Here is a 15,874-nt window from a genome sequence, read left to right on the forward strand (position 1 = left end):
AGAGGGGTTTGAGTTGGGGCGGGGGGCAGTGGGTCTCACAGCGTGTTGTCATTGGTTGTTATTGTGGTGAACGATCCTTATGAAGCTCGTACGGTTCTTGCAGAAGCTCAACTCGGAGACAGTTACTGTGGAGTTGAAGAACGGCACAGTGGTTCATGGGACCGTCACTGGTGAGTGTACTACGTGACAGGAGTCCTCAAGGTTGGGTGATAGGTGTGGATGTGTCGATGAACACGCATATGAAGAACGTGAAGGTCACAGTGCGCGGCCGCAACCCAGTGGGCATGGACCATTTAACCATCCGCGGTACGCTATGGAGTCGGCTGTAGTTGTGTATTATTAGTATTCTTGTCTTAGGTAGTACTATCCGTTACTTTATCCTCCCTGACCACATCCCTCTGGACACTTTACTGGTAGTGGTGGATTGGTGCTTTAGTGCTGGTGATATGGCTAGTCTTGTAGATTGATGATGGCCCGAAGAATAAAGCTGCCCGTGATAGAGGTTTCGGTAAAGGGAAGGGTAAGGGAAAGGGCAAGGGTAATGCGGTTTGCCTTGTGTGCGTTGTAGTTGTTATGGTATTCAGGTAAGGGTAAGGGTAAAGGTGCCCGATAAGAATTGAACGTCTAAGGCGGCGGACTGGATGGAGACTAACGTTAAGCCTCGACTTCATCCCTCATGTGGGAGTGCCATCAGTATACACCATTGCCACTGCTCTTCAACCATAGAGGGATCTAGTCTGTAAGCTCGTACCCTATATAGACGATGACGAAGTCTCGCTATCATTCCAGTCTAGAGTTCAAGCGGTAAATCAGGGGGGTGGGGGGTTGGGAAGTTATCCCTCAGTGTGTCGCATGGTTAAGCTTACAGCTTGGACCTCTGTTATGAGTTTTATCGAGTAAATTGGACCGTGGGGGATGGTCATGATGACGGTTGGTGAGGTTGTAGGTCATCACGCATGGCCACCTCGTTCTCGTGCCCTTTGCCTATCACCCCCGATTCTTCCGGCGGTATAGGCCTGTTGGATGAGGAGGATCATTGTAGCGAGCCGCGCCGGTCCCCATCCCCCTCATCGGACCAGTCACCGAGGAGAATATTGTGGAGTAAGGCCGCCCTGTCGTCGATGCCCTCTACTGTGGGGCTATAGAGCATGTCTTTGAGGATCGATGAATCACTGGCATCATCCCTGGAGGCAAACGCTGGTTAGGTACGATCCTCTACCGGCCAGGTGGCGAGGTCGAGTGCCAGCCAGGCTCATTCCTGTCTACGAAGACTTTGACGATGGACTGGGCTGACTGGCTGGGGGATGCCGCTAAAGAGGAGGATCGACGAGATGCTGGTGAGCTTTCAAGGCCTTAGTGGTAGTAGCTCCATCCCGGTTGTGAGTTGAATCAGATTCTAATGAGGAAGAGAGTGTAGTGGCTCTACATGTGCCCAGAATACATCGTATATTATGGATACCGCTCAGTCTGGCAGCTGGGAGTCTGTTCTTAGAAGCCTTGCCGCCTACCTCGATTCTCGCTGGTACTGCGGTTGGGTAGTAGAGACAGCCGTCTGGTCGTGTTCCTTTTACTGTGGATATCTCAGATCGACTGGCTCTTTTGGGGCCCTTGTGACCTCTTTCGCTAAGGCCTCGGGTGCAGCTATTGCCGCTGCGGGCAGCAACGCTCTGTCCGTCACTCTGCCGATGGCATCAACTGTGAGGGGGATGATAGTCTATTTCCGCTGGTCTGGGGACTTATAGTTTGATCAGATTTTATTCATGTTTTCTCTGAGGGGCCTCAATTCGCATGAGACGTCCAAGAGAGGAAATTGGCTGGGCGTTGTTGGTGCGGCCTCGGCGGTAGTCACCGTAGTAGCAACCACTTGGATTCCACAATACTCCTCCTGTAATGACGGCAATGTTCGCTTGTCTTCATCGTCCCATCTTTTGTGTCCTTGATTGTTCAGCTGTCCTCTTGCGATCGATGGGGCTATTCATGCCAACAGCTGCAGCGGCTTGTGCCGTCGGCTTGGGTGTTGCTTCGTGTGTCCAGATGGAAGAGATGCCTCAGCTAGTAGCGGGCTTCCATAGGCAATCTTGGATTATCACCTCTATCACTGCTTCATGGTTTCTCCTCAGCTTCACTGGCCTTGCTGCGGTCCTCATCGGTTTATCAGCTCACTTGAATCCGTCAGCAACAGCAGCAGGGGGAGCCCTCGCCCAAGCACTGGAAACATTCATCGGGGTTAGTGTCGGTAGGGCCCCATTGGGTCTTTGTATCATTATGAGCCTGTTGTCGAACCAGGCGCGGCGACCTTCAGTGGTTCAGTCGTTGCTGCATTGAAATTACATGGAACAATACCTGGGAGGCCCATTGGCATGAAAATCCGGTAGGGTGTCCTTCGCCGACATACTTCGAGTCGGCAGTCGAGCTATCGACTGAGAAAGCGTGAGGATTACGGTTGTGCCACTGCTGAGTAGCATAGTTTGGTGATTGTTTACATACCTTGGGATTAGGGGCATTGATCATCCTTTTCAGTGGGCCAATCAATGGGCTCTGTCTAACGAAGCTGGCTTTGCTCACTACTGTGTACTGTGGTGTCGGCACTCCTTGGGTGAGGACGGGAGCACTACTCGCTAACATGACAGCAAGTGCTATGATAGGTAGGCCATGAAGATGAGGGCATATATCATGCCTCTGAAATTACTTCGTGCGTTTTCCCAGTTCACACGCGGGATGGTTGGGAAGTTTTCGGCGCATTCTGGGTGAGCGCGCAAGAGCTCGCGTGAGAACATCTCACTGCGGTCCTGCAGTTGTTCGCTGCTTGCTCGGTTCGCTCGGACTAAGGAATTGCTGGGGAAACTAGATGAACTGTGAATAGACCGATGGCGAGCTCTGTAAATACTTATCATCGGTCGTTTAGCTCAGTCGGTTAGAGCATCGTGCTAATAACGCGAGGGTCGCAGGTTCGAGCCCTGCATCGACCATAGTTTTAAATTTCTGGCAGACATTTTGTGTATTTCTCACCACCAAGGTGAAATCCGGTCCCATTTTAGATCCACTTGACTGTTATATGAGTTATCTCTTTAACGTGTGCCTGAGCGCTTAGATGCTGACCCCTTCCTGTGAAACTCCTAAATCTTGTCAGCGTTCCTGACTCAACAATGTCTTCTTGTTGAGCCCACGCGCTCAGGACACCTCGTGTAACCTCACGCGTAAACGGAACGAGCGAAATAGCCACTCGTCGTTGATGCTAAATGGAGAACCCGGCCATCGATCTTGGTGCCTCTCGCTTGCTAAGCGAGCGCTCTACCATTTGAGATAGTCCCCCTTGGATTAGTATATTCATAGGCCGGGGAGTGAAGTTTTCCATGTAAGGGTTCCGTATCTTGCATGTCCCTGAGGCCATAACTTATCAATTCAGTTACGGACTACTCAACGAACATAGTGCACGAGCAATCTTTGACCTCTCATATCATTTTTCTGCATCTATCATAATATGATAATCATTTCCCGCGTAATCAACGAGCGTGCTCCGAACCCGCTTATCCTTCGAGTCTAGACAGTCCTGCGGCGTCGTGGTGGTTTTAGTGTCTCATTCTGTGGGATCACGCGGAGCCCTTGGTCGCCCTAGGCTTGTAGCCTATCAAGCCATGGGACGTGATTCACCTTCTCCCACGCTTGAACATAGGCTTAATTATTATGGAGAAAATGCTGAGATCAAGTCGGCGTATGTCCCTCGGTCATTTTCTAGCCTTTCCAAGAGTCTATACAATGTTGCATCGACACTGTCGATTCGACATTCCCACTCATGAACCGCATTGAGCAATATCCGATGCCCAGGGTCGCCCTTTTCCAGAACTACGCCACTTTGCCGATCGTCTCTGTTGTAGACGGCACTTTTACACTTGTAGTCCTAGTCTTTTCTGGTCTTGACTATGCTCCGCATGCTTGAATGCCTTCTGGAGATTTGCCGTGCCATATAGCATCTTCGTCAGGGGCTATGATGGTACTACCAGTCGGAGGCGCCGACATGCCGGTTATAGTGAGCTTGCTCAACTCTTTGTCCGGGCTGGCGACATCTGCATCCGGGTTCATGATGTCCAATTCTATGGTGACATCACTGTTGCCAGTAGTAGAATATAGCAATGACGTCTCAGTTGGTTATGACTGGTGCGTTGGTGACCAGCAGCGGAGCCTTGCTGAGTGACATCATGTGCAGAGGAATCAATCGCAGCCTCGTCAGTGTTCTACAAGGTCGGTTGATTGAACGATCCAGTTTGGTCCTTTTTCACTGGTGGACGTCTCTTTAGGAGGCTTTGGAGTGGAGGACGGCTCGCTAGCGGTACCATCAGGTGGTACTGTAGCCGGTGAGGTCCATACTATCGATTCCGCAGAGCTTGTTCGGAAGTTGACTCATGCAAAGAAGGTATTGCAAAGTCGTGGATTGTTGTACACGGCAAGTCCCCTCCGCGGCTAGGTACTGATCGTCCCGGGCTACGGCATGGCCGTCGCACGGTGCCAGCAGCAGGTATCCGAAATCGCAAATCTCCTGCGCAATCGGAAGTCCGTCACCACCGAGGGAGTCTATTCCCATTAACCCCATCGTAATATTTCTTTCAGTGGCGCGATGGTAGTTTTCGGGATCCACCCCGTAGCCGGGCGCCTACCGGGCCATATGAATGTGCTCCTGGCAGAAGCCAATGTGCCATATGATATCGTCCTCGAGATGGAGGAGGTGGGACGCCCTTCCCTCTAGGTGTCGCTTTATCCCATGAACCTAGGTGAATGCGGAAATAGCCTCTTTCGACTTGTGTATCGTTCTTGGCGCGAACGACATCGTGAATCCCACGACCGGTAGTGACCCTTCCAGCCCGATATACGGCATGCCGGCTATTGAGGTGTGGAAGTGTCGGGAGTGTATTGTCTTGAAGAGGAGTATGGCCACCGGGTGAGGCGAGGAGGGTCGGTCTGGTGACGGCTGCTATTGTGGAGGTCTGTCAGTTACTCTGGTGTTGAGAACCCTCTCTTCTTCCATGAGAACAGCCGAATGCTGTTCGGCCATGCCCGCGAGATGATGGATAAAATCCGCAACGAGCTGGTCGATCAGTTGCCTAGCGAAGACGTCGTTCAGCAAGGTGAGGCAGCAAGAGTGCTCAGGTTGCCTGAGAGGAAACTTCCATAAATGTCCGAATGATGGCGTCCGGAAGGCTCATTGTCCTGTCTGCTTTTTACTTGTTGGAGGCGCTGCTGACTGTGGCTGTCGATCTGTCATTTCGCCCAGGTCCAACAGCTGTCGTCGGGGAGACTGGCAACTCTGCGGGGAAGGATGGGTCGAGTGATAGCAGCACTGAGGAGCAGAGGATTGAGTACCCTCCGGTCGGTGTTATGGTCGGATTCGTCAATGAGTGCATCTTCGAGAGTGCTGGTAGTAGATCCTAGCATTGTCGGTCCGTTCTCATGAATAGCTCTTCTGCTTAGAAGCAACAGAGACAGAGCGACGAGTAGCTGTAACGCCTGTGGTGACACGCAAGCTCCGTATGCTGGGCTTTGACGTGGCCTTTGAGGAGGGTAGTGGTGAAGCTGCTGGCTTCTCCGATGAGGAGTACGAGCTTATGGGGGCTACTCGGCTGAAGACAGCGGTAGTGCATAGATAGAACTGTTGAGGCTCCGTATGATACGTTGCTGTGCTGACAGCTTGGATCGTTCGTTCAGGAGGAAGTGTATGCCAAGGCCGACGTAATGCTGCGAGTTGGTGCATTATGCGGCAAGGATGTTCGACTATGTCGGGACGGCAACTCCCCTGAGGGCTCTGTCCAGGTAGGCTGCACGCCCGTACAAGTCCGTACAAGTCCGGACAGGCGCTGTCGTTAGGTAGTAATATCGACTTTTCCGGTCAACGACGAAGTCCTCGCTCTACTCGAACAATTTCGTGCAAGAAAGGTTACCGTCATCAACATGGCCGCCGTGCCGAGGATTAGGTAGGGCGGGAGGGGACACTTGGTAGTCTCGAGTACTTGTGGCATCTCTCTGATACTACCTGGGATGGGCCCTTCCTATTCAACACGCCTTGTCCTTATCGTAGTCGAGCCCAGAAGCTGGATGTCCTCACATCAATGGCGAACATTGCCGGCTATAGGTGAGACGGCTCTGAGCTGTGGCTCGGTAGTAGCTCTATGTTGTCTCAGGGCTGTGGTGGAGGCCTTCCACGTGCTCCCCCGCATCTCCCGTCCGTCAGTCACGGCTAGCGGCCATCTACCAGCAGCGAGTGTCTTTGTTATTGGTAAGTACAGCATGAGGGGTTGTAGTATCGTTCTGGCAGGCACTGGGGTGGCCGGGCTTTCTGCAGTAGCGACAGCACAGAGCCTCGGAGCCAGAGTATATGCGAGCGATGTTCGCGACACTACCAAGGAACAGGTGTGCTACTTGCCTCAGGCGTCTCTGCCTCCGATCACGCTCTCTGTCTTGTCCCAGATTGAGTCCATGGGAGCTACTTTCGTCCGCATCGAGTGTAGGGAGTTGTCCGGAGCTGGAGGAGTGGGAGGGTATGCGGCGGAGATCAGCTCGCCTGAGTTCAAGCGGGCACAGATGGAGACTTATGCTGCCATGGTGAAGAAGGTGACGAGGCCTGGCTATCTGCCTATATGCAGAGAGTTCAGCACATTCAGGTTGACGTTGTCATATGCACAGCAATGATTCCTAATAGAAGAGCTCCGGTGTTGGTGACTGCGGCCATGGTAAGATAACTACCTGCTGATTGAATTCGTGGGTTTTAACACCCACTTCCTCCACTTGGCACTTAGGTCCGCTCAATGGCCCCGCATAGTGTCATCGTGGATCTCGCGGCGACAGCAGGAGGCAACTGCGAGCTGACAGTAGTTGTGCCTTCCTGACTTGAATTTATGCTGAGAGCATTGGCAGGTTCCCGGTCGAACGCTTGTCGATGGAGTATCGAAGGTGACGCTTGTGGGCCGCACAACGCTCACTTCAGACATGCCGCAGCAGAGCTCGACGATGCTCAGCCACAATCTCTTAGGGATGCTCCAGCTACTGCGCAAAGGTGGGGACTCTAGTGATGTGCACGGGAGGTATTTGGATCGGAGTAGATACGTCCTCGGGAGAAGTTGGCGGGCCCGCCAGTTTGACCTTCAACTTCGACGACGTTGTTGTGAGGCAAAGTACCTTCACGAGGGACGGGGAGATGCTGTGAGCTGCAGAGGCCTGGGAGTTACGTACCACGTGTCTTGAGGTATCCACCTCCGCCAATGCCGCAACCTCCAACGCCTGTGCCCCCATCGTTACCGGTAGGAGTGGAACTACTGCCTATGATGCACCGTGATGACAGTAACGCCCAGGCAGTGCTCGGTAGGATTGGTATGTAGTGGAACTGACGGTGGAAGCGGTTATTCTATCAGACTACCTGTGTGACCACTCAGAGGCTGTGGCTGTGGCTCTAGGCTTTACAGTGGTCTTGGCGCTGGGCATCTCTGCTGATGTCAATAACGTCCGCCTTGTTGGCGACTTCGTAAGTATCCTCTTACCTAGGCCTACTGGTAGTAGGCAGTGTGTTGAAGGTGCTGTCGCTATTGATTGGTCACTTCACGGTGGCCGCGGTGACCCCTGCATTGCACACCCCGTTAATATCGGTGACCAACGCTATCAGCGGAGTCATCGCCACTGGCGGTATGCTTCAGATGAACGGACCGTTCCCTAGTGGACAGGTGAGACTCCCAGAGATCTGGGTCGTGCAAGGCTCTGCTATGTTCAGGTTGTATCCGCCTTAGCTGCCGTATTCTTCAGCTTAGTCAACGTGTCTGGGGGCTTCGCTATTACTCATAGGATGCTGCAGATGTTCAAGCCAGCCCAGACTAGGGCGATTCTGGATGGTCCTCGCCCAGCTGACGTCGACGTGGCTAGGCGTGTGAACTAGGCCTTCAGCTCTCTCACCTGACCGACTACGTACCCACGCGACCCTAACGCGTTTTAGATGTATATGCCGACGACCATGTGGTTGCTGTTTCACATATGAATGTCAACTAAACCGATTTCATTTTCTAATTACCCCCTGGCATTCGTGTGGAGTGGGCTTTCAATTAATCTCTCAGCGGACCTCCCTGTCTGACCTCTCGGCCGTGTTGCTCTCAGGGGTTGGATGACTTGAGTTGGTCATGTAGCTATTATGTTCTCCTCGTGATGATGCTCCTATCTTGTTGGAGGCCGTTGCAGAACGTATGGTACAGACCGATAAGGCTGTTCGCCCAGATGGCTGCTCCTTTGAAGTTTACAGTACGACCGAAACAAAGGTGAGCTTGTGATGATGAATGCTTCTTTCTTACCACTCCTCTCGTAGGTCCTCCCCCATGAAATTCCAATCGGCGTTCGTATCCGATGATGAAGTATCGAAGACTTTGCGTAAAGTACTTGCCACTCAAAACGACAAGGCTGACCAATTTGTACGATCTATTCTGAGTTCAACCTTGAGTGCTGGTTTACATTGGTCATGGTCTGATCCGGTCTCAGATAGCATCCCTAGTCGACCATTATGAGAGTGGGTCGCAGTGGACGAAAACCCAGAGGGCTTGGGCGCACTTCTTTGCGACCAAACTACGTTACCGGTAGGTTCATGAACGCAATTTTAAGATCCGGTGAAACTCAAGACCAAATTGGTAGTTCTAGGCTCATACCCATCTGTTCTAGGCTATGATAATTTGTTCGGAGCTTGCACTGATTCGGCCTTTGAATGGTGTACCGTGAGGCTTTGTTGTTCAGTGATATAGAAGATGTATGCTTATTTACTTAGCACCTACGGTGATGGTGACCAGTGCCAAGCGCCCCTCGTTTTCACATTACTGAAGAAACCGAACGCGTAAGCTTTATGTCACGAAGTTCATGAGAGGGCTCGGAGTAGCATTATCTGCCCTACAGATCAATGCCGGACCTCGAGAACGACTCGATCTTCAAGTCCCCCTTCAAGTCGGATGATGAGGCTCGTGGAGTGATTAGAGACCTCTCGGAGGAAGAGGCGACGGAGGCGGGGTCCATGGTATGGGTGGGGGGTTCTCGTATTTGTCTTTGATGGCCACTGCGCGGGGTCGCCAAGAGTGACTGCTCGCTGTAGCTTTAGCCAACGACGAACTACGGCTGAGCTCGTATGCACGGCTTTGTATCTTCCTCGGAGTCGAATGGTTCTGGATGCGTGTGACGATGTTGATAGGTCGTATCATTGCGGCACTTGGTTGTCAATGACCGACCCTGGCCGCCGTACTTGAGGGGGTGGGGGCATTACATGGCGCATCAGTTGAAGAGTGGACGAAGATCGTGAGCTCTACCATGCTATGGGGGGGAAATACTATCGTTTGCTTCAGTTTTCCGACGGTGCTGGCGGACCACTGGCTCCTGGATAGAAGTGATGAGGACGAGGATCTCCCTGAAGGCACTGGATTGAGGAAACCTCCTCGAGGTGTGAAGGTGACGATTGACACGCGAGAAGGGTTGTTGCTGGAAGCTCTCGGACACAATGCAGATGCCGCGGAGGGGTGGGTTCAGACAGGGTGCATTGGACGGCGCTGACCTCGAGAGTAGATACGAGGTCGCTCAGCTTGACGTTGGGGATATTGTGATTGAGGCGGCAGACGACAGTCATGAAAAGCTCATCGTTGAGAGGAAGACTATTCGAGACCTCTTGTCCTCGCACAGAGACGCCCGTCTCCGGAATCAGCTGTCGGCGTTATTGGAGACCGTTGACTACCAGAGGCATCGAGTGATCGTGTTGTTGGAAGGCTCTGTGGATAGCAGCTACAATACAGAAGTTGTATACGGGTACATGGTGAGGCTTCCAATAAGGGACCGATTGGTACTCTTGCGAACTGAATCGCTGCATGAGACAATTACTTTGCTCGATAAAATGGTACGGAGTTTCAAGAAGCTGTGTGCCGGGCCGTCAGAGTTCGCCCCAGCGAAGATATCCTCCCATGTGATGAAAGCTCAGAAAACGGCAGACCGTAGCATGATCAATATGCTCATGGCAGTGAAGGGAGTATCGATGCGCACTGCATATCACACGGCGAAGAGGTTCCCGAATATGAGGCGGCTGGTGAAGGCCCTCGAGAAGCCTGGCGGGCTAGACTATCTGGCGAGATCGACGCAGTCTCGTATGAGTCAACTGATTGCTCATAGAGTGGCGGCCTCGGTGATGGGGGAGGATTGGTGCCCAATACCTGCGGCCGGAGAAGAGTTCTCCGAGCAGCTCAGAACGGCTGGCATTCGCGGAGTCCAGCACGATATGGTATTCAAACGCGTCCGGTCCATGGAGGAGCTCAGGACAATGCTGGGAGGATCCTCTGATAAGTTGAAGTTCTTGACCGTTGATTGGGGCCTCGAGGAGAAGACAGCGATCAGCGTCATCAGACTGGCATGCGGTGACGATTCTCCCGAATATCGAGCATATCTTTTAGCTGAAGAGTTGGCCGATAATGTCAATGGTGGGTCGATCTCGGAAGCTGGGCAATCCCCGATGGTTGTTCAGGCATCACACGTGAGACGGCCCTTGTAGTGGTTGGTGAGTGTTGTACACTGAAGGAGCTGAGGGAAATAATACCAACAGCAGCTTCGGAATTGGATGCTTGGTGGCAGCAGCTCGGTGAGAGAGTTGTGGTCCTCCTCGGAGAGTGTAAGGATTGAATCGCCAGGTCTGAGACGCCGAGCCTTCCATCGGCTCCTTCGTTACGTATTAACCGATGATCCGCATCATCCCATTACGGCACGTATTGCCGTTGAAGAGCAACTCCTCGACAGAGGTGTGTATGGGTGTTAGTAGACTATCTAAGGTGTAACGAGTTTGGAGCTGGAATAGGGGAGATAGGTTCAGTCGCCTGTCTTTACTACGATTTGAATCATCATGATGAAGATCTTGACAATCGTGATGATTACAGTTCGATGGTTTAGGTATCGATACCAAGCTAGCGATCATCGTGTCTAGTCTGTATCCTTCTATGGCGGAGCTAGAGGGAGCGTTGAAAGAAAGCAAATCGTTGGTTGCGGAGTTGAAGCTGTCGCCCAGCAACCAAACTAAGCTGTTCTCTCTATGTTCCACGTGATATGAGCGTTTTCATAATATTGATCTGCATGTGAGTATTGGTTTCTTGAATCACCTCGCTTGTGTGAGATCGTCCGGCCATGGGTTCGTTCCACATGGGTTAGACCATCTCTCTGTTACAGTTTGTGTGTCTCGACTCTCAGGGTATTGGCATCTGTGGCTACAGCTTCGTCGTAGGATGTTCGACTCTATGTGGCGTACTGTTTTCAACTATGAATGCATGCACAAAACGAGGATTAACATCACTGATTCTTATTGGCTAATGGGTTTGGTTCAACAATGAGGGGGCGAGTAGTGTTGAGGAAGTGCCGACTCGAACAGGGATTTTTTGTGTTCTAGCATATCATACATGGACCAGTTCCGCGACTCTGTGGTGGGTGGCGCAGGCCGCATGCTTGATATCGATGGTGACGGTGTGGTTACACTGCAGGAGGTGGAGGAGAGTGCCCACAAGGCTTATCGTCGGGTTTCGGCAGTCGTGGACACTACGAGGAATGTGGTAGACAAAAACAGGACAATTCTGGGCGGACTACTAGGCCTCTTCCTCCTGCGCTATGGCAAGTGCGTACCATTCGGCGGTGTCATTAGATGGAAACTGTTGGTCTCTCTTCTAGTCATTTTCCGTACACATCCTTGCTGCTTCAATCAATCCGAGTTGAAGACCTCAAGCGTGACTTTGATGACATTGCAGAAGTGTACTCCGAGGTATCGATGCGCCCCCGACATCTACGTGTGAGCGAGTGGTATAGGTTCGAGAAGATATGCGCGACAGTCTGCCGGGGAACATACCTCTCTTTTGTTACAAGCGGGATGGTGATGCTGCCCTGGCTGATCTTGATGAACCAGATGTCGGGCGTTCTCCTACTGATGTTGGTAAGGCATTGTATGCGTATTTAGTTGGATGGGAATCTAGCGTGCAGTATTGACTAAGTTGGGCCCTGTCCTTTGAATACGATGAGCGTTCTCCTTTTAGGTGTACTAGAAGTGGTCCTACGCACCATCGATACGGAGAAGCTGAGCAGAGCGTTCCGCAACATATACACGCAAGTAGGTAGAGTAGACGTGCATTTCTTGTTCAACCTGTGCGCCGATTGTTGTGAGGCCCTTCCTACCCTATTTGGGTCAGGTCCTCACCTGTCTGGCAACAGCCCTCTCTAGGAATGCTGCTCGGTTTGGTCTTGGAATGAATACCGCCAGCACCATCGTGGGCGTGGTCAATCAATTCCTATCCCCACAGCTCAAACGTTTTGAGGAGTCTGAAACAGGTAGATTTATCTCATGGCAGTTTTTAACTGCTCAGTTCGCGAATATCAGGCCGATCCTTGAGTTCGAACTCCCGCTTGGCTATCCGATTCACTACGAAGGGTGCCGTCGCTGCAATGGCTGTGTACATCGCATACAAGATGGAGCGAAGCTTGGCCAATTGGGCGAACTGTTTGTTGGGTGCTCAGTTGCTCACCAACTGCGGACACGAGGTAACCTGCATTTATCGTCCAGTCGTGCTGCAATATAAATTCCATTGCCCTCTCTGATGTGATCCACCTCAGCTCTACTATCGTTACGTCGTGGGTACTGCTCCGCCAGCAGGGTCCTCGCGCAAGCTCGCGACATCTGTGACGGTGATTGCTGCACTCGGTTTCGGGTATCAAATGCGCTCCGGTCCACTGAGTGAAGACATGCCCTTTTGGTTGCGCTGGCCTCTCATTATACCGTCAGGTGAGATGGGGTGTCGAATCAATACTTCTTACAACATGCAAGGAGAACTGTTTTCTCTCCTTCAGCTGTGGAGAGTGTCCTCCAAGCCGTATCGGTCGGCACGGAGCAGTACAAGCTGACGACTAGCCCTAGTTTCTAAGGTGGCTCATAGTGGAAGTCTTATTTATCCTGGTTATGTATTAGTACGTCGAGTGATAAAGTTGCTAATGGTTTATAGTTGCTCTCACAATTTGGCCTTGTGTTCACGACTAAGTGGGGGCACTTTCCTGCTCAACTATAAGAGTTTTTGTAGGGGGTATGAAATAGGTATGCCATGGTGAGATAATTACTTGCTGGTTCAACTCGTGGGTTTTAACACCAACTCTCTCTACCCGCAGATCCGCTCCGTGGCCCCGCATAGTGTAATCGTCGATCTTGCGGCGACAGCTGGAGACAATTGCGAGCTGACAGTAGTCGCGTCTTCCTTTATTGGACTTGTGCTGAGAGCACTGGCAAGTTTCCCGTCGAACAGTTGTCAATAGAATATCGTAGCTACCGAGTACATAGTATGTATTGCATATATCTGACGCTCTCAGGTCGGAAATATTTACGAATTACTATACTGATTTCGGTACTTGTCAACGCAAATCAGTAGCAAATGAACACACAGCGAGGTCATGGTAGCAGAGGTATCAGTCGCAGCTTTTCGCATTTACGAACACTGCGTTCAATTATATTATCAATACTTCACCGTTGAGGGTTGCGAAGCATTAGGATAGATCGGATAAGTTCAAACCAGCCACATCTTCCATAGCACGACTCAATGAGCGACACTTGAGAGCAATTGCGTCCCAGGAAATGCTGCCTGACGATGGCTCCGACACGCCGCCACGCGCAAGGCGTTGTAATGCGGCCACGTCACTCTGTCGTGGTTGGAGCGTTGAAGGTGGCGTGGCGGCCCTGTTGATGCGGGGAGTTCGATGAAGTCTACAGGGTATGTAGACTGAGGCGACGCCATACTCCGTTTTCAACTCGGGGCGACCACTGAGAGGCAAAGTAACATCACTACCCCTAGGCAAGTTTCCTTCCTACTATCAAGGAAGTGCATATGAGACAATACAGATTCTCGAACGGCCACTCACATTGTTTGTGTTCGGAGCATTGCGACCCGTTCTTCTGCCACTTGCATTATAGAGTCGAAGAGCTTCTCGTGGTTAAACGTGCTGGGTGGGCCGAAATCGGTTGACGTTATCCCTTCCACGTCGCTCAATGTGGACAGGAGGTCGGCTCGAATGCACTCGGAGCTTTCCAGGGTCATTTAATCGCGAAAATAACTGTCTTACGCAGATGATTCGGTGTAGCCTCATATCTTCAACATGAGGTTATAAGAGAATCTTGCGTTTCAACTTGGCGCTCGCCCGCACAAGTGATTGACTTCCTCTTCTGTGTATAGTTTACGAGCAACATTCCTACCTCTTGGCCACTCAATATCAGGGTATGGATCTACGATATCTCTAGTGATCGTCACCACCCAACTGCCTGCCTTTGAGGTGGAGTTTTCATCTCATCAGCTTCTTAGGTCCATCAGCTCATTTTCGAGGGCGTGGCGGCCGGCATCCTCGACATTTTGTAGCTCGGTCTCCACTTTGTTGATCCATGTCTAGCTCCGACACCCGCTCAGACTCTGCCTCCCCCAGTAAGGATAAGTCTCTGCTAGCACAGGTGGAGTCCTACATCAAGAGGCTAATGAAGGGGTAGGTTCATTCATGGATTCTCCTTATCTCTATCGCTTCCTGTACTGCTGACTATCTCCTGTGGCTGTCTGCCTTGGTTTATGGCGTTTTTTGTTCAGAATTCCCGTAATTTTACGTGTCGAACACGATGACGGCGACTCGAACGACGAGCCCGTGACGAAGTCTGCTATCTGTAAGATATATTATCGCTTAGCCCAGATCCTCGTTGATCATGTTCCATCAGGCACTGGGATCCTCAACCGTAACCTCGAGTCTGTCAAGTTTACCCCGTTGAAGGACGAGGAGTCAACGGATGCCAGCAAGGATCCTGGTGGGTTCAAGGCCAAGTTAGCGCTCTCTAGTGGTTCGCGGTCCGATGACGTCGTCTAGCCAGGTATCGTGATTGAGCTGGAGGACGTCGAAAAGGTCGTCTGTCTCAACGAGAACCATCCTTCGGTCGTCTTAGTAGTACACAGTCACCGACAACTATATCTCAGTTGCTTACTGCCTGAGACAGGTCATTCCTAAATACGATCGATATGTCGAGATCGTTAGCAGCGGCGTGGAAGATTTCAAAGCATGGTTAGTACAGTATTATTGTACTTTGTCCCTCTCTGCTTTCAGGTATGCAACTCTGCATATGCTCTGTCCAGGAGAGACTGAAGATGACTCGTCCATCACAGATGATAGTCAAGATGCTTCATCTGACAATTATGACGCCTCCTCTCCTGAGCTGTCAGCCAAAGCACGCAGAGCTATGATGGAGGTTCTCCTGGTATGGTACTGCACTATGTAGAAACTCGTTTATTTAGTCGGTCAGCCCCGCGTCTGAGGACTCGCCTTCTCGTGGCTCGGAAGAACACCAGGTTGCGCAGGTAACCATCGTTATCTTCGGTATCTTCCATCAGGCATCCTAATGTCTTAAGGTTAATGCTCTGAAGCAGATCATCTCTAGCCAAGGAAGGCTAATCGATGCTCTTCGGCGTGACAGGTGAGGTGGATCGTGACCATTATTTTGTACTCCATCGATCTCAGGGATCGCATGCAGATTCTAGAGATGCAAAATCGGGATCTCGTTCGTGTCCTGAAAGGTATGACGTGACTTCGTGAGGAAGGTTGACTCGTTCTCCCTGCTGCAGAGCGTGAGATCAGCTTGGATGAACTAATGGGAGTCTGCCAGCGCCTGATGGACCAGCAAGGGAAGTGGGTGAACATCCACCTTGTACGGAACACGGCCGTGCTGAAGCCGTCTAAGCCTGCTTCGGCCAGCCGAGATCCTTTCGCACTGCCTGCAGTGCCTCATGTATCGGAGTCTGAGAAGAACGAATATAAGGTTGGTACTACATGTCGGTGAGGAGTAGTGCGTGGT

The 15,874-nt window shown here is 51.5% G+C and overlaps 5 protein-coding genes across 5 annotated transcripts; all 5 read left to right on the forward strand.

Moving 5' to 3' along the window:
- Nucleotides 1-39: 39 nt before the first annotated feature.
- Nucleotides 40-779, forward strand: Pmar_PMAR005426 (small nuclear ribonucleoprotein D1, putative). The gene is made up of 5 exons (XM_002786641.1): nucleotides 40-170; nucleotides 214-306; nucleotides 358-413; nucleotides 463-538; nucleotides 585-779. The coding sequence occupies exons 1-5, from the start codon at nucleotides 80-82 to the stop codon at nucleotides 611-613; spliced, it is 345 nt and encodes a 114-aa protein (XP_002786687.1). The 5' UTR covers nucleotides 40-79; the 3' UTR covers nucleotides 614-779.
- Nucleotides 780-1,205: 426 nt separating this feature from the next.
- Nucleotides 1,206-8,037, forward strand: Pmar_PMAR005427 (conserved hypothetical protein). The gene is made up of 31 exons (XM_002786642.1): nucleotides 1,206-1,337; nucleotides 1,394-1,535; nucleotides 1,586-1,697; nucleotides 1,752-1,887; nucleotides 1,949-2,072; nucleotides 2,121-2,236; nucleotides 2,287-2,371; nucleotides 2,521-2,645; nucleotides 3,981-4,096; nucleotides 4,143-4,239; nucleotides 4,296-4,411; nucleotides 4,463-4,548; nucleotides 4,606-4,720; nucleotides 4,767-4,933; nucleotides 4,987-5,120; nucleotides 5,267-5,410; nucleotides 5,464-5,624; nucleotides 5,698-5,802; nucleotides 5,857-5,963; nucleotides 6,068-6,121; nucleotides 6,171-6,265; nucleotides 6,305-6,399; nucleotides 6,457-6,600; nucleotides 6,651-6,719; nucleotides 6,786-6,857; nucleotides 6,904-7,042; nucleotides 7,089-7,188; nucleotides 7,232-7,347; nucleotides 7,398-7,507; nucleotides 7,557-7,703; nucleotides 7,751-8,037. The coding sequence occupies exons 1-31, from the start codon at nucleotides 1,280-1,282 to the stop codon at nucleotides 7,910-7,912; spliced, it is 3,549 nt and encodes a 1,182-aa protein (XP_002786688.1). The 5' UTR covers nucleotides 1,206-1,279; the 3' UTR covers nucleotides 7,913-8,037.
- A 138-nt stretch (nucleotides 8,038-8,175) lies between these two features.
- On the forward strand, nucleotides 8,176-11,103 carry Pmar_PMAR005429 (hypothetical protein; the record flags this gene model as incomplete). The annotated part of the gene is made up of 11 exons (XM_002786643.1): nucleotides 8,176-8,285; nucleotides 8,333-8,435; nucleotides 8,503-8,597; nucleotides 8,783-8,848; nucleotides 8,908-9,025; nucleotides 9,197-9,300; nucleotides 9,348-9,450; nucleotides 9,506-10,463; nucleotides 10,508-10,621; nucleotides 10,671-10,778; nucleotides 10,927-11,103. 11 exons carry the CDS (start codon nucleotides 8,176-8,178, stop codon nucleotides 11,076-11,078), a joined length of 2,031 nt encoding a protein of 676 aa, XP_002786689.1. The 3' UTR covers nucleotides 11,079-11,103.
- A 323-nt stretch (nucleotides 11,104-11,426) lies between these two features.
- Nucleotides 11,427-12,932, forward strand: Pmar_PMAR005430 (hypothetical protein; the record flags this gene model as incomplete). The annotated part of the gene is made up of 7 exons (XM_002786644.1): nucleotides 11,427-11,576; nucleotides 11,827-11,950; nucleotides 12,051-12,124; nucleotides 12,204-12,342; nucleotides 12,392-12,552; nucleotides 12,625-12,793; nucleotides 12,859-12,932. 7 exons carry the CDS (start codon nucleotides 11,427-11,429, stop codon nucleotides 12,930-12,932), a joined length of 891 nt encoding a protein of 296 aa, XP_002786690.1.
- A 1,496-nt stretch (nucleotides 12,933-14,428) lies between these two features.
- Nucleotides 14,429-15,859, forward strand: Pmar_PMAR005431 (hypothetical protein; the record flags this gene model as incomplete). Its single annotated transcript, XM_002786645.1, has 10 exons — nucleotides 14,429-14,526; nucleotides 14,625-14,698; nucleotides 14,750-14,836; nucleotides 14,900-14,970; nucleotides 15,023-15,087; nucleotides 15,130-15,280; nucleotides 15,318-15,380; nucleotides 15,432-15,496; nucleotides 15,541-15,596; nucleotides 15,645-15,859. The coding sequence occupies 10 exons, from the start codon at nucleotides 14,429-14,431 to the stop codon at nucleotides 15,857-15,859; spliced, it is 945 nt and encodes a 314-aa protein (XP_002786691.1).
- Between the last annotated feature and the right edge of the window lie 15 nt (nucleotides 15,860-15,874).

Source organism: Perkinsus marinus, assembly GCF_000006405.1.
Source record: "Perkinsus marinus ATCC 50983 genomic scaffold scf_1104296931384, whole genome shotgun sequence".
In the NCBI taxonomy this organism is placed as follows: Eukaryota; Perkinsozoa; order Perkinsida; family Perkinsidae; genus Perkinsus; species Perkinsus marinus.

Bases quoted from the DNA above. Each gene is read 5' to 3' on its own strand.
- Pmar_PMAR005426 (XM_002786641.1), top strand. From the start codon at position 80: ATGAAGCTCGTACGGTTCTTGCAGAAGCTCAACTCGGAGACAGTTACT. The intron at 171-213 runs GTGAGTGTACTA...GTTGGGTGATAG, and splicing joins GGTTCATGGGACCGTCACTG to GTGTGGATGTGTCGATGAAC. The intron at 414-462 runs GTAGTGGTGGAT...CTAGTCTTGTAG, and splicing joins TCCCTCTGGACACTTTACTG to ATTGATGATGGCCCGAAGAA.
- Pmar_PMAR005427 (XM_002786642.1), top strand. From the start codon at position 1,280: ATGGACTGGGCTGACTGGCTGGGGGATGCCGCTAAAGAGGAGGATCGA. The intron at 5,121-5,266 runs GTGAGGCAGCAA...CATTTCGCCCAG, and splicing joins CGAAGACGTCGTTCAGCAAG to GTCCAACAGCTGTCGTCGGG. The intron at 5,625-5,697 runs GTAGTGCATAGA...TCGTTCGTTCAG, and splicing joins CTACTCGGCTGAAGACAGCG to GAGGAAGTGTATGCCAAGGC.